General features: G+C 39.3%; 1 protein-coding gene across 1 annotated transcript in view; it reads left to right on the top strand.

Moving 5' to 3' along the window:
* pde3b (phosphodiesterase 3B) overlaps window positions 1–16,831 on the top strand; it is a 49,847-nt gene that overhangs the window by 26,551 nt on the left and 6,465 nt on the right. Inside the window, exons 2-15 of the mRNA XM_014993556.2 lie at window positions 4,662–4,712; window positions 6,561–6,806; window positions 7,147–7,298; window positions 8,993–9,093; window positions 9,196–9,418; window positions 9,534–9,625; window positions 9,912–10,066; window positions 10,326–10,460; window positions 10,665–10,776; window positions 11,359–11,472; window positions 11,738–11,937; window positions 14,756–14,959; window positions 15,078–15,239; window positions 16,547–16,799. Coding sequence (XP_014849042.2) covers window positions 4,662–4,712; window positions 6,561–6,806; window positions 7,147–7,298; window positions 8,993–9,093; window positions 9,196–9,418; window positions 9,534–9,625; window positions 9,912–10,066; window positions 10,326–10,460; window positions 10,665–10,776; window positions 11,359–11,472; window positions 11,738–11,937; window positions 14,756–14,959; window positions 15,078–15,239; window positions 16,547–16,799 — 2,200 coding nt within the window. The remainder of the gene's footprint in view (window positions 1–4,661; window positions 4,713–6,560; window positions 6,807–7,146; window positions 7,299–8,992; window positions 9,094–9,195; window positions 9,419–9,533; window positions 9,626–9,911; window positions 10,067–10,325; window positions 10,461–10,664; window positions 10,777–11,358; window positions 11,473–11,737; window positions 11,938–14,755; window positions 14,960–15,077; window positions 15,240–16,546; window positions 16,800–16,831) is intronic.

Raw genomic sequence — 16,831 nt, 5'->3', positions numbered from 1 at the left:
TTAATTGTTCAAATGCCATATACACCATATTGTGCATGAATAGTGGAAACTATAGCTGTCTACCTGTCATCAAGGCAAACATTTACAGTCTTTCTTAACTCCTCTCTTTGGGGTACAGCCAGTCAATGGTTGGACAGACTTTTGGGCAGACTGTTTAGTTAAAGAATATTTCTATATTCTTGCCAGTTTGCCCTGAAGACACTGGGATAGCCTCAAGGGCCCTGTTATCTTGTAATTACCCAACTGCGCCTGTTAATCTGTGAATGGCTGCTGTGCCAGTCAGCGCTGTTGCAAAAAATATTTTTACAAGACCTCTTGATTGTCTGCCTAATTTCACTGAGGAAGAGTGGTTTTCTTCAACATGTAACACGGCAAGCCTGGTCCTCTGGTTATATCAGTTAGAAAACTGCAAACAAGCAGTATCCCAGTAAGCGTATCCCATTTGCCTTTTGGTAAAACAAACTCTTAGGGAAAACTTTATTGTGCATCATAACAATGAAATCTAATTACCATGACAGCGATTGTTCGTCCTGTCTTGATGACATCTTAAACTTGATGTGTTTGAATCTCCAAGAAATTGATGGTCCAGCAGAATCGCTACCGTTGGTTTTAAAACTATCAATTTACCCACAATGAAGGCATCAATGCTGCATTTATGTCTTAAAATATAATTAAGTGCAATCATTAATAACAAGTGCTCTACCAAATTGGTGCTGTAAAGAAGTAGAACACTGTGTTCAGTTATATAATAGGTTTTATTGTCACTTCTATTATGATTGCAATAAAAACATCATCTGTGTTTGGGTCTATATTGCCTTTCCCCTGCAGACACAGAGCGTTAATTTTTTAGAAAAATATTTCAGTTTCCAGAAGCGTATATATTAATTGTTTTGTGTGCTTAAAGAGTGTGCTTGGTTTTTTTTTTTTGGTTTTGTTTTTTTTTTTCTCTTGAAAACCTTGGCAGCCACAGAGCTACACTGCTTCCATAACTAAACATAGTCTCCAGACGTCTCCTCTGCTTTGCTCCTCTTCGTGAACATCACGTGTGTAACGATGTCCTTTCCCTCCGTCTCTCTCTGCCTGTACAGTACATCATCTTATTTTCACTGGATGTCTTGACAGCCAGGAGCCTAGACCTCATCATCGGCGTGTGCATGTGTGGTGGGCTGCTGCTGACGCTGTATGTCGCTGCAGATTGACGTCAGCATTGCTCTGCTTCTCTCCATACAAATGAGCCGCCTGCCTACGTAGCATTGATAGGTTCCCCCCGCCGCCACCCCCACCCCCACCCCCGACACCGTCTTATTAGCATGTTTTTATCAGTTCTCGCACCTCTCACACTGCAGGCACAGGCTAATATGACACAGGGGTGTAACTAACTGGCCGTCTAATGGCTTGCACAGGTTTATTGACTCCAGTTAGGAAATATTTACGATCCATTTCAAATTGAAATATTGTGCGAGTGATGACTTTTTTTTTTGTTATAGCGCATACCTGTGTTTGTTTATATGCATGTGTGTGTGTATTTTTACAATTTTTAATTCGGTTCCTAAACTTGTGCCTTATATTTTTTTTTATGCATACACCTTCTGACTCTGTTTGTCTGCTACATATTAGAAAAGGGTGCATAAATAAATGGTGGGGATTTTTTTTTTTGTCTGAAATGATATGATCTATAAATCACCTTTATGTACGTGCTCATGCAAGTTTGCCCACGGTGTCGCACAGAATCACAGGGGCATGAGATATGACCGGTTGTAAATGTTTAAAAATAGAAAAATTCATATAAAAACAACTTTATTTCCTTCGAAGCCATATGGATATTTTGTAGGACGAAAGGGAGCCGTCGAACACACTTTTATGTTTTAAAATGAGGAGGAAAGAGATGCTCCACTCAACTGGTTGTTTTCTTTTAAGATTAAATTGGGAAAATTACGGAACTACGTGAATAAAAAGACGTCAAAGTGTTGATGTCTGTTTCACAGCTGCTTTAGTTTATAAAGGACACCGCATGATGTGTTTATGAAGATTCATGAGCACAGGTGTCTGAGTCACTTATTTCTTTGTTGTGTTTTTATGCGATCTCTAAAAGAAAAAAACAAAAACAAAAAAACATCTGTTCATTGTAAGATTCGTAACACTTTATTTGAAGGGGGGTGAATAAGACTGACATAACACCTGTCATGAACATGAATAAGCCTTCATGAATATTTATGACTGTTGTCATAAAGCGTCATTCGGTAAATTATGACACTTTTAAGTTGACATTATTCAAAATGTCTTTGTTATGACAACTTGACATTAATCAAGAAATCATTACTGTTTAAACTTTACCTTTAATAATGTAAAGTTACCTAATTTTTAAAGTGCAATCAGTAATACTTTTATAACAAATTCATATCAATAATGATTTCTTGGTTAATGTCAAGTTGTCATAACAAAGACATTTTGAATAATGTCAACTTTGTATTAAAAGTGTCATAATTTACCGAATGACGCTTTGTGACAACAGTCATAAATATTCATGAAGACTTATTCATGTTCATGACATGTGTTATGTCTTGTGTATGACAGTGTCATGTCAGCCTTATTCACCCCCCCTTCAAATGAAGTGTTACCGTTAGATTTTATGTCAACATTTGCAACAGCAAATTTGAGTCTCGACTACAATTGTGGGGACAGTTGTGGCGGTTCCACTGTTCCACCTCTTCCTGTGTCGGGCCAAGTTAGAAAAGTTTTCTGTTTTGCGCGTGTGTGCGTGCGTGTGTGTGGCTTGTGTAGCGATTGTGCAGAGGTTAAATGAAATGCATGCTAGGATGGCTGTGCAGATTGTGCACTCGGTGCGCTCTATTGTGTGACAGCAGACATTTGAGAGTGTCTGGCTGCCTCAAGATCTTATGTGGAATCTAATATCTACCGTATCTCACTTTATTCTTCTCTATGTCTTCTATTCTTGTCCCTTCTTTAATGTCCGCCTCTGTTTCAGCTCTTCCGTCTCTCTCTGTAAACAAGCAGAAGGCCAGCAACTCTGTTCTACGGCCTTCTCCCGCCATCTGGTTGCCATGGTGTGCGGATCATTGTTTGCTGGCCTCTATGTCGGGTTGCCATGGCAGGGCTTATTTGCCATATTAAATGTTTGGCAGCATTGTACAGATGCTGATGACAAACACCCAACATCCCGCTTTGATCAATGAAGCAGGTACTGATTAGAAGGAGTGGACCCACTGATCTATTTAACAAAAGTAGTCATAGATTTGACTTGCCCTCTCTTAGAACTACATGTTTAAGTTGTAAATAGAGTCCATGGTGTTCTCAGATAGTGATATCTCATAAATAAAATAATCTACCTAGAAGAGATGTGATTTTGATTTTATTTATTTATTTTTTTTATACTTTTAATATGACATTGTCTGCCTTGTTTATCCATGACTGTATGTTTACATGTTGGGATTGTGTGGTGCTGCGTGGAAGAGCTTTTTATTTTAGAAATCAGTCCTGTCCCCCTTGTGGCAGAAATGGAGATTACGTGATGGCTTAATCCACTGTGACAGTATTGGAAGTTTTTGCATGATTTGAAGAAATGGGCAAACTGTATCTGTATCTGACACCTTTGTATTTTTAGATTCGCAAATTAAATAGGCTATATGTATTTTTTTAGAATCTGTCAGCAATGTCAAATCAGGGCCAGTCAGGTTTCTTTGTCCATTTGTTTGTCCCTTTCATGCTTGAATCAATCTAAAGCAAAACTAAAGCTGTGAAAAAGATTGAACATAGCAGAATAATTAAGTTCAGGTCTAACCAGGATATTTTAAATTAGAAAAGACTAAATAATATTTGCTCATTATTAGATATACATATAGGCAATTAAAAAAAGTCTTTTGAGAACCAGTTAACTTTTTTTTTCTTATTTCGCCGCCCTATGATGTCATGGAGCCCTGGGTGGTGAGCCATAATAACAACAGCCAATACATTACAACTTTTCCCCTTTAATCAAAGACAAACTAAAAAGGAGCTAAATTTAAAGCTCCTCCCTCCCTTTCCATTGTATGTATGGCAAATAAAACAATAAAAACATGCACGAAACCCTGCTTAAATGCTATCTTGAGCAATTAATATCTGCTTGATTTATGTCACAATCATACTTGACACTGGAGATCAGGTTATTTCAGGTTCACCCGTGTAGTGTTACACAACCTGTGCCAGCTTTGACCGTGCTGTGCTGTAAAGTGTGAGAGCTCTTGCATGGGTACCAACAGATAGCATGGAAATGCTGCCGATTGACGTAGTCGGCGCTCGATAAGATCTCATAACTCCATTGTAGACGCACCATGGTGGTTTTAGTGGTTTGCTTTTCTGCTTTCTGCTCTCAGTGAAAGGCCTCTGTGTGCAGTGCGCGGCCAAACGGTACCTGGAGAGGAGAGAGTGCATGAAGTGGTGCAGGAAATCCTTAATGTGAACTTTTACTACACTGTGTGTTTAGATAACAGGCAGAATAAACTAGCAGAGGCTGTGCAGCTCTGCTCCTGACCTGCCTGTGCCCCCTTTGGAGGGGGCTCAAAGTGGAGCACAGGTCGAGGCCTGTGGATACTTGCCATATTTTCTGTAACTTATGAGCATGTATGTGTTGATGTTTGACTGACAGCTGTACTTGTGTTTTTCAGATGATCTTGTGGGACTGGGATCTGAAACACTGGTACAAGCCACAGTATCAGGTCGGTACTGCGTTTCCTTCGGCTCGGTTTTTGAGTTTAAAGGTCAATCAGGAAATATTCTTCTTTTCAAAGAGATGAACTCACCTTTAGCACTTCCTCACATTTTTACTCCACATTGTGTAAAACCCTCCATACAATGAATGACCCTTGAATCGTGGCACTTTTTTTTTTTTTTTTTAATTTCACTCAGACATTTATGTGTACCGTTTAAACTATTTGTGTAATCTGCCAAAGAATTCAGCTGCCAGAGGCCAAAAGTCATTGTTTGCTTGTGTTCTTGACAAAGTTGATCCAATAGGAACATTTTCTGTTATGAAAGCTGTCCAAAAATAAAGGATTACACTGTGGTGGATTTCTCTTACAATTTATGACATTTGACTTTTGATTTATGCAAAGCTCCCTACTTTCAAAATGGAATATAGATGTTTTTTTCCCCCCTAAAATCTTTTTTTTTTTTATTTTTTTTTTTATCACTTCTGTCTTATTTTGTAAGAGCCCAGAGGAAGAGAAAGAATGAGGGGAATGAACTTGGAGAGGAAGTTAACAATGATAATAAATAATGAACTCTCCAATGTTTTTCTCAGTAAATATTTTCCTATGGCTTTTGCCCTAAAATTCTCACATGTTAACAACCTAAGTTATTCACACAAACAAAAAAACCAAGTGGAGCAGAAATGTATGCAGTCCATTTGAACAGCAAAAGGAATATTTGTTATAAATGAAATGTAATGAATACATCCCAAACTTTCCTGTGTGGAGAGGGGTTGGCTTTGATTCAGCTTAAACTCTGGTAATTGACTGGGCCATTCTAGGATCGTTTTTTTTTAACGTATGTAGAGATTTGTTGGGAACATTATCTTGCTGAAAAAAATGGTTTTATCTCCAGATTCTTATTAAACATTTCTCATTTCGTTACTGACTACACAGTGCGTACTTTACTTTCATCCTCCCAGTTATGTGGAGTTGTATTTACTGATAAATAGCTCCACACCATGATGTTTTCATGCACAAACTTTACTGATCTATGTTTTAGCACTGAGTTTCAAAGAGTTAAACTTTGGTTGGTTTAGGGTAGAATGATGCTCACTGAAACATTCGGAAGTTTAGGAATATGTTTGCAACCACTACGATTAGTTTGTTTTGCTCTTTGCTATTTACTTTCACCTACCATGAGGTTCTTCTTGTGCACTGCCTTGGTGGTGAGCAGTGGTAGACAAAGTACTCAACCCTAGTACTTGAGTAAAAGTATTTATAGCCATGAGCAAATCTTAGTCAACTACAAGTAAAAGTTGCTTGGTCAAACGTTTATTCAAGTTATTGAAAGTCCTTAAGTATTCAAAAGTACAGATTATTATTTCTGATATCAGTACATTGCTGTATAGTTTTCTCAGGTCTTTACATTTGGGAGCAGGAACGCCTTTAAATGCTGACATATTTCTATTTTTTTTTTTCTTTTCGCACGTCCTTTCCTTCCTAATTTCCCTCTTTTGCACTCTTATTTTGTGGATTAGTTCATTTTGGTTTTTCTGTATCTTAGAGTTTGTTAGTGCCATCTGGTGTGAGTTTCAGGTTAATTAATGCCTCCCATTAGAACAATATTTACCATGAAAATCATTGATATGTTTTATACTTTTTTTCCCCCCCTCTGCATTAGCAAACAGAAATTAAATTGTCACCATCTACCTCTGACTGGGTTAGGGGAAGCAAAGACTTTCTCTCAACAATAGGACCACATATGGCAACAAATAATGCTCATCATTAAAGACATTAAAGAGCCCCCCACCCCCGTACCCTTCTGAGAGCGCCTCTCCTTCCTAACTGGGTGTTTTGTTTGGGTTCGTGTGGCAGGGTGCAGTGAGTGGGAATGGTGTGGATCTCTCAGTCATCAACGAGGCCAGGAACCTCGTGTCAGAGCTGCTGACGGACTCGTCACTGTCACCAAACACCACCGCGACTCTGCGAAGCATCTCCAGCCTGATGGGGACGTTTTCAGGCTCGTGTCGCCCCAGGGTCAACCCCTTTACGCCCTTCCCAGGTTTCTACTCTGTAGAGGCAGAGGACTCTGCAGAGAGGAGCGACAGGAAAGGCATGAAGGTGAGCAAAGGTTTTGGTCACAGCTATAAACCCACCTCCTATCTCCTTAAGCTGTCCATATTGATGATTTATTTATTTAGCTTTGGCTTTCAGGCATTATTATGATGCATAGCACTGAAAATGATATTAAGGAAATTGTGGAACAAAGTACAGCTGCACCTCCAATCTTGTGTTTGATAGTTTAAGCCTTTGTCTTACTAGGCACTTTGCAGTTTTGCGTTGTATTCAGTAAGAATTTCTCCCATGTCTACAACCTTCTGTTGTGTCCGTGCTTATTTTGCCTCATCAGACATTGTTTGCCAGATACTTATCTCTAATACAACCCTCCTGTGCCTGCCAGGGTTTGAGTAGCAGAAACAGCCTCCCTACCCCTCAGCCCAGGCGGAGTTCAACCTCCTCCACACCGTCTGCACTCCCTCCGCTGGACTCCTCCTCTTCTCGGTGGGAGCGTAACAATGGAAAGAGACCCCACTGTGACCTCAGCCTGACCAGGTAGCACGATGCAGATTTATAGCAGGCTTACATAATGTTGATAAAATGCAGCTATATCCTCCCCAAAAGGATGTTTGTAGTTAGCTGTTTTTAGCTTCACCAAAAATGAAAAAAAATGACAGATAGGTTCTAGTTAAACTAATGTTGTGGGATGTATTTTATTGTGTTAACAAAAATACTTTAGAATCTTTAAGTGCAGATCTTGTTTATGAATTACAACAGATGAGTTAATTTGGTTTTAAGGATACTAATACCTATTTTAAAAAGTTGGACACCTTATTTCATGGTGCTACAAAAAAAATTAGAAGACAATGCTTGATCCTTCATGAGAACACAGGGCTTGTTTGTTTATAAGATTAGTTATAGCTGGTAGGAATGCTATAACTATATATATATATATATATATATATATATATATATATACACATATATAAAATCCCCTGATCTTAAGAAATTGAATTAAGAAACAGAAATAAAGTCTGGAAGGGGTTACAAATCGATTTCTAAAGCTTTATGACGCCAGCAAACCACAGTGGGAGCCATTATGCACAAATGGAAAACATGGAACTGTGGTGAACCTTCCCAGAAATGAATATCTTACAAAAATGTCCCCTGACAACTCAACAAGGTCATATAAAAAGAACCCATAAAGGCATCTAAATCACTTCAGGTCCCGCTTTCCCCAGTTTAGCTCTCTTTTCACGATTCCGTTCTAAGATCTGATGAAAACTTAATCAGCTCCAAGGCGAAAACAACTGCTGTCCAAAGAGAACGAGACAAAAGCCTCTCTCATTTTCCAGTACTAAAAATAATCCTCAAAATATTTCACAAAAAGAGAGAGAAAGTGGAACTTTCCAAAATATGCATATCCCCTTATGCCTGGTGTAAACTAACAGCATCCAAAAGAAAAGAGCTACAGTAAAGCATGGTGGTGGCAGTGTGATGGTCTGCTGCTCTTTGTTGCAGAAAATCCTGAAAGTGTATGTGCAGCGATCAATTTCTATTGACTATCTTGTTTCTGAATAGCAAGACATAGATAGCTAGACAATGGCGTTTTGTTTATACTGAGTTGGAGTAAAAAAAAATGAAAACATGGCTGATGTGAGTCGCTGTGATATGCATAATGCTTCATCAGATGTCATAGGAGATGAGATTGTTTGAACTTTTTGATCACTAAGAACGACTTGCACTTTCAGTCTTCTTTATTATAAAGTAAAACGTCTTGTGTAAGTCAAAGATTGAGACGATAGGAGCTACAAAATTATCTACAAAGGTCCATTTTTCAAACTGCTCCCCGCCAAACAGTGATTTCATATAAAAATAATTACTCTCTCGGTCTGGTTTTATTTAGCAATCTGACATTTTGGAATTGAGAAACGGGGATCAATTGGTGCTGTAATTTCTTTTTTTTCCTTTAACCTGAAATGTTTCACAAATCACACCTCAGAAAAGAAAAATTGATGTACGACTTTTACTACAACATAGAGATTCTTGCTGTTAAAAAAAAAGCATGTAGAAACAAAACTTTGGCTTCTTACTTTTTTGAGACGGTCCTCAGAGAAACTGCCGTGGGGTGGTGTCTCTATAGCATGTTTCCACTAGATGGCAGCAGAGCACTTCAGTGTTGAAGGATAGATGCGCTTTGCTGTCCTGATGAACAAAAACATCTGAGTTTGTGGCTTTTTTTGTAACAGCTCAAGCCTGACCAACGGTCCCAATGCAAACCTGCTCACCATTCCCAAACAGAGGTCTTCCTCTGTCACCCTAACATACCACACGGTGCCCAGAAGAACAGGTGAGACTTAACTACCCAAACTTGCATATTTTATTAAACTGCTACGGCTCTGCTTCAGTGTTGCCCCTTTGTCTGTCCCCACACTCTTGTCCTCCTTTCTAGGCACGTCTCCCAGCCTCAGCCCAGTCACCTCACCAAGCCATAGCCCCCCCACACTAAATACAGGTTCCTCATCGTCCCTCACCCCTCGGTTGCCCGTGGAGTTCCCCGACACAGCGGACTTCCTGACAAAGCCGAGTGTTAATCTGAACCTCCACAAGCCTTTAGTCAGCTCCACTGATTTCCAGCAGGCCTTTCGTAGCTCTACCTTCTCTCTGTGCACCAGGTGAGAGACCATGTGCTGCGGAAGTCCCATGTTACCTTTGTCTCACTTTATCCCAGTCTTGTATCCATAAATCTCCAGTAAACATGCCAATATGATCTGTCGTTGTCTGCTAAAGCTGTGGTCGTCAGATGCTCAAGGGAATTTCCAGCAGCGAGTCGGGGGACTCTCATCAGCTGTTTAACAGCGAGGCTCAACGCAGGCGCTCAGGTACAAACTGTCATGCCTGCTGCACGTCACAGAGTGGAATCCAGTTATCCAGACGATCTTGTTTGGTGAGCCAGTATGGTGAAAGAGAAACCCCTCTTTGGGTAGTTTCATATACTAATGCTGCCCTCTGCTGGACTCATCGGTGTACTGCAATTGTTGAGAATAGAGTTACATTTTAGATAAAAGCTACATGACGACGTAATATAATAACCAGCAACTGCAGTCTTTTATTCTTTCAGACCAGTGTCAGCGTTACGTTCCCCTTGTGTTTTGTTTGTGTTCACAGCGGTTGAAGGGCTGGAGTACGCTGGGGGGGATTTTATCAGGGAAGAGCCAGACGTGACTGGAGATGGGAAGCCAGATGCTGAAGGAGACCTGGGAGTGGTAGAGGAGGAGAAGGAGAAGAGCCCCATCACTGAGCTGCAGACTCAGAAAGCAGAGGTGAGCTTGATCAGACTGCTTCTGCTCAACATGGGTCACCCAGGTGTTAAGATCAGAAGAGCAGGTACTTTTAACATTTGCCCCTCTGACCTAATGTGTTTTAAAGACCGGCATGTTGACTTTCATCTACCTACAGCTCCTGAACTTACGGTGGACATGCAAGGCATATTTTGTTATTTCTTCTTATTATTTCGTCTTAAAGCTATTATTGCTGTTTTTCCTTCTTTTCATGCGTTTGCTTTGTGGTTGTCGTCTTCAGGGGGAAAAGGAGTTCAGACTTGACTCCATGCTGGAGGACCACGAGGGTCTCATGGAGAAGATGGACACCTGGAACTTCCAGATCTTTGAACTGGTGGACACAACAGGAGGGAAAACCGGAAGGATCCTCAGCTATGTTAGTACCAAAGCGATAAACTAAACATTTACACTTCTATTTCCTTTGATTATTTAAAGTTAACGACCTTATGAATATACATGTATGGACTTGCGAAGGAACGAGATTGTTGGTAACCAAGGAGAGCAAATGAAATTACACCAAAGATGCATGCAGTAATACAGTTTCCAGTTTGTATTTAAGCTCAAGTTCATGTCTTCCCAGGTGACATACACGCTTTTCCAGGATATGTGTCTATTTGAGATCTTCAAGATCCCTGTGAAGGAGTTCATGTCCTACTTCTGTGCTCTGGAAAGTGGCTATAGAGACATTCCCTGTAAGTGTCAAACTGTGCTGAGACTAAAACATTTGACATACTTTTTTTTTTTTTTTTTTTTTTTGTCAAACTGATCTTGATGTGTACTTTCTGATATATTTTTTTAAACAAATATTGTGTGTTTGAATTTGATTTTAGTGGGATAGACATTTTAGGGACGCACCGATGTGACCATTTTGACTGATATTGGCATTAATATTGCTGTTATGACCAATGAGAGATATTTACCTATCATATATTTATAATGTATGTTTCCCTACCCTGGTTGAAACCATGAAAAAATGACCATGCCACTGACTTTGCTTCAAGTAAAACCTATAATCCTGCGCTGCATTACCATCACTACACATGTCTACTGTCACTAAAATTAAACCCAAGCTGTTATCACATGGTCCCCTCCACTTCCTGAAACACATAAACAAAAGGCAATAAGATGAAAATGACTATCGGTGATTGATATCGGACTGATGCATAATTTAAAGAAATTAGCTGATAGTGATGTTTGTGCTGATAAAACCTGCACTCAAGTATTTATTGTTCCACAAGGATACATTTCATTTGCGCTGTTCTGCTTTAAAACAGATCATAACCGGGTCCACGCTACAGACGTGCTCCACGCTGTTTGGTACCTAACCACTCGACCAATCCCTGGGTTCCAGCAGATCCACAGTGAGCATGTGACAGGAAGTGACACAGGTAAATGCTACTGAGTCATCAAAAAAAAAAAAAAAATGAAAAAAAGAAACATCATAATTATCCAGCATGGCTATATGCATCGCGTTTTAATAAAAATCCATTGAGCACTATCTCCTCTCACCTTCTGATGTAAGATTTCTGTCATGTAAACTTATAATGTTTATTTTACATTATAGGTTTTCATCCTTGTCTTGGATAATTTTTTTAAATTCTTTTTTAGTTTGACTGTACTTTTTTTGCCAAACTGTTTTATTTTTTTTCCCAGATTCAGATAGTGGAATTTCCCCAGGCAGGATATCATACGCCACCTCCAAGAGCTCCTCCATTTCAGATGACAGCTACGGCTGCCTGGCCTGGAACATACCCGCCCTGGAGCTCATGGCCCTTTATGTAGCAGCTGCAATGCACGACTACGACCATCCCGGCCGTACAAATGCCTTTCTAATAGCCACTAATGCACCTCAGGTAACCTATTGGTCTAGTGTATTTAAATGTTACCATAAATAACGAATGCGTTTACTCATTAACTTTTTCCTTTTAAAGTTTTGCACAGCCCAATTTGACACCAAGTTACTTTGGGCGACTGTCGCTCTATGGGCAGAGTAGTTGTAGGCTCGATTCCAGCTTCCTTCTGCCGCATGTTGACGTGCCCTTGGACAAGGCTCTTAACCCCAAAATGTCTACTGAGCTGCATAACGGTGTATAAATGTGTGTGCATTTGTGAGTGTAAAGTGCTTTGAGTGGTCAAAATGACTGGAAAGGCGCTATAGAAGTTCAGTCTGATAAACTTCTATAGATAGCTATATCTATAAACAGCCATTTTTGGCTGTTTGTCAGCCAAAAATGGATTTGGCATGTCAGGCTTTTTAAGGATAGGTAATCGGTAATCCTTCCTGTTTTGAGGGGGGGTTAGAATAACATGTGTAATACCCCAGTGAAGCAGAAAGTTATGGATTACAAATTAAAATTTCTATGACATTGATCAAGTGAGACGATTTTGTAGAAATTGTTAGGGTCAAAACCAGAAAATAAATACATTAATAAGTTATTATTATTTTTTTTCCACATATATTTCACAAATAAATGCATTATTTCAGTGTAAGATTTTGTTGCAATAAAATATATATTTCCTAGGCTTTATCTTCAGCAGCAGTGTTAATAAATGCAGAGGGTGACAGTCTTTTTAAATAGGTAGAAATATGTCCTGGAGGTTTTACTCCCACCCTCCTCTTTTATTTAACTCAAGCCACCTGACTTGCAACAATAGTTTTCCAATGTTTCTGTCCTGCATGAAGTACATAATGCAACCTCATCCATTATCTCTGTCTGCCATCCACTGAGCACAGAGGGTCATTGTTTGCTAAGCTTTCAACCTGACCTTTAAAAGGATTTTTCTTTTCTGAAAACCATCAATCGTAAAGCAAATATCAACTTTGGCGTCTGGGCTCGAGGCAAACCCTGTGAGTGAGATAATCACATGTCTGGCTCTCTGCTGTGTTCTTAACCGAAATCAGTGGATGGGTGGGTTCGTCAATTACTCTTTAATTTGAACGAATACTCTTTAAAGTGTGCCAGTGTGTCACTGCCAAGATTGTACAGAATGTTCACTTACACTATTATCATAAAATTAGCAAAACGTGTCTTCTTTTAGCTTCCCCAGTTTCTCTGTCTCTCCTTGCACACGGATTCTGTAGTTATGTTAGTGTCCTTGTGTCCTTCAGTTAGCAGGTGTAAATCGAACTCAAATTAATTTGAATATGTGGTGGCTGAGGATCAGCACAATGTCGCACTAAAATGTAAAATGCCCGGATGTTGAAAAGAATCCTGGTTTTATAGCCATAAAGAGGAATGGTTAGCTTGTAAAACATACTTCATGTTCCTATACAGTTACAAAATTATTCCTTTGTAATGCTGGGGGGAAAAAAAAGAAAAGATTATATGAAGAGAATATTTCTGTTTATTTTGCTTTTGTGGTATCTTGTATACTTTCTGTTGCTGCATGTAACTTTTGCATAATTTTTTTTTTTTTAACATATTTGCTCCGGGTCAGAAACAACCAATCAGAGCCAGGAGGAGGGTCTTAGCGCTGTCAATCGCTTCTGTATGCGCTTCTCAATGTGCTTCTCAATGTGCTACTGGTGGAGAATCAAATCAACACTACAGGGATACGGTTTATCCATCATCATCGGTGGCCATACGAACTAGCCTGAGCATCCGTGGCAGGCTGCCGATGTGGCTGCAATAGCAATGTATTCAGATCTGTATGCATTTAACGCTAAATGAACATATTTACGAGCTTCCATTTATAAATTCTCTCCATCCAATCTGATTGAAGTTGTGTTTAACAATGAGAAATTGGGAAAAAACATCAGACTCTAGATGTACAAATCTGGTGGCTTACACATCTAATTGCATTCTTGTTCTTCAAGAACTGCTTCTATTGAGGCTGAATGCACACAAATGCTACATTTTTCTGAATTTTATGTGTAAAACAAAAGATTTTTTTTGGCCTCTTTGTTTGCATCAAAGCAGCTAATAGTTAATTTTTCTCCATATACTTATTCTTGTAATTTGATAAATAATGTCTGTAAAAGACAGTAGTGTTTGTTCAACTGCGTCTTCTTTTCTTTAGGGTGTATTTTTCCTTTAGTTTTACCGGTTAATATTTAACTTGAGTGCTTTTCCTTGCATCCCTTTTCCTTAGTTACTTTCTGTTCAACTGCTTTTGTGTCATCAAACAAATGCAGTACAAATGTAGATCATAAGCGAGATTAGCTACTGCTCACGTGAAAGGCTCATCCCATTGTTCTCCATAATGCACATGAGAGCAGGAATAATTAACCACTTGTGTTCCAGTTTTGATGTGTTTTCACAACCAGTGGTTGGACTCTCACTGTCTGTTTAGTCAAAAAAAAAAAGGTCAAAAGAAAGGAGATGGACCTTGAACCGATTAATTGCTGACAGTGTGGTGAACCACCGTCTGCGTTAAAATGCCGCTACATTTGTCAACATGTTTGCCTTTAATCATTACAGTCATTACACTAAAATATGTCTAATACGTCTTTCATAACCATTTATCTTTGTCCTTTTTTTTAATCTCTTTTATGGATTTTTTTGTTGTTGCTATTTTTAAATCCTAAACAAATTGCTGTGTCTTTGCAGATACATTATCTAAAGAATGCATTAGTGAAGCTTCTTAACTAAGCGTTAGGAACAACCTTACTCTGCAGTTCTTCACTTGTTTGTTTTATTTATTTATTTTTTTTTGTCCTGTCGATTGCAGGCAGTGCTGTACAACGACCGCTCAGTCCTAGAGAACCACCACGCTGCATCCGCCTGGAGCCTCTACCTGTCCCAGCCCGAGTACAACTTCCTGGCCAACTTGGATCACGTTGAATTCAAGCGTTTCCGCTTCCTCGTCATCGAGGCGATACTGGCCACAGACCTCAAGAAGCACTTTGACTTTCTGGCTGAGTTCAATGCCAAGGTGCACTGTCACACCAGTCATCCATCACATCATCATTGATCTCCTCATTTCTGGAATCTGTGTTGTGGTAAAAGAAAAAAAAAAAAAAAGGCATCCATGTGTGTTTGTTTGTTAAAAGGTGAACGATGTGAACAGTCCAGGAATTGATTGGACCAATGAGAACGACAGACTCCTGGTGTGCCAAGTTTGTATCAAGCTGGCAGACATCAATGGACCGGCCAAAGTCCGAGACCTGCACCTCAAGTGGACAGAAGGCATTGTTAATGAGTTTTATGAGCAGGTACAGTCTGTACACTAATAGAGCAAAGTTTTACTCACTGGCCATTTTATTATCCTTGTGGCATGGATTCAACAAAGTATCAGAAACATTCCTCAGAGGTTTTCTTTTACATATTGCGGTCTCCTGCTCCTGTAGGTAATCCGTTTCAAGATTCAGCTTGTTGTGGGTTTTCATTGAGTTTTTTCTGTAAACCAAGGAGATCATTTTAAGTGAAACTCGCTGTAGACCAGCAAACCAACGCTATAGTTTTGTACCATTTTCAAAGTGGATGCGAAAAAATCAAAGGCTCAGAAGGCCCTCAGAATGGACTGGATCATGCAGAGGAATTATAAAGTCGATGTTCTGCATTGTGTTGCTGTTATCTCTGTTTCATACATGCTTCTGTTAAACTTTGTAATGAGAACAATATCAAGATAAGGATGCGGTTGCCTATAGCTTTGGGACTGTTTGACCTTTTGCTTTTCCAAACTGGCTTCTGTTGTGCACAATTAATCTTTAGGGATTAGTTTTTCTTTAATTTTAGACTTTTTTTATATATATATTTCATTCCCGAATTATAGGAATGAATGCATATTAACAAACATGATATATTTGGACCTCGCCGTCCGCTGCAATAGAAAAACGGTAGTGGAAAATCCTCCTTTTTTTATCTTTTACCTTTGCACTTTGCTTACCATTTGAACTTTTGGTGAATTGCAGTAATATTTATTGTTTTGAGCCATGAGAGTACACCCACCCCCAGCCCATTACAACTAGCATTTTTTCTGAATCAACCCTTTGAGCAACCTCGTCATTATCTAAACGTCAATGTTACTACATCGAACTGAAGCAAGCACACAATTCAAAAAAGAAAAACTTTATGGAGAAAGTTAATGGACATCTCTCAATTCCTCTCACGGATAGAAGTCATTTGAAATCTGCCATGTTTGTTCCCCTCTGTTGGATTTCATAGTCTTGATGGACTGAGCTAACTATTAATCAGGTTTCTCTGCACTCCATAATGAAAGCACAAGACCCTGTAGAACTCATATATATTTTTTTTATTTTGGTATTTCAATTTAAAAACAAAATAATCTACTCTAATTCACAATAGTTAAGTATTATGTTTTGATAGTTTCCCTGCACACTCTCCCTTATGATTGATAATGGATGGACGTATAAAAGCCCGTCCCTACTCTGACTTTTAATTAAATAACACCATAAGAGAAACCTCGAGTCAGATTGGAACAGACCTTGAACACCAGCTTGAATTTCTCATCGTGTGTCTCATTAAAACAGCTTTTAACTTAAGTTTTTGTCATCTGCAGGGCGACGAAGAAGCAAAGTTAGGATTACCCATCAGCCCCTTCATGGACCGCTCTGCACCGCAGCTGGCCAAGCTACAGGAGTCCTTCATCACCCATATTGTGGGACCTCTCTGTAACTCCTACGATGCTGCCGGTCTGCTTCCTGGTCACTGGGTAAATGAATCGGAATCAGATGAAGAAGACGATGAAGCGCAGGAGGACACAGACGAAGAAGACGACGAGGAAGATGAGTTAGAAGTTGATCTGGCTACAGGTTAGATTTAACAGTCACAGCTCTTCTTTGAC

Source organism: Poecilia mexicana, unplaced genomic scaffold (genome assembly GCF_051168715.1).
Source record: "Poecilia mexicana isolate PSO_F unplaced genomic scaffold, ASM5116871v1 scaffold_3, whole genome shotgun sequence".
In the NCBI taxonomy this organism is placed as follows: Eukaryota; Metazoa; Chordata; class Actinopteri; order Cyprinodontiformes; family Poeciliidae; genus Poecilia; species Poecilia mexicana.
Note: the sequence above shows the minus strand (reverse complement) of the source record. Positions and strands in the feature narration are given on the sequence as shown.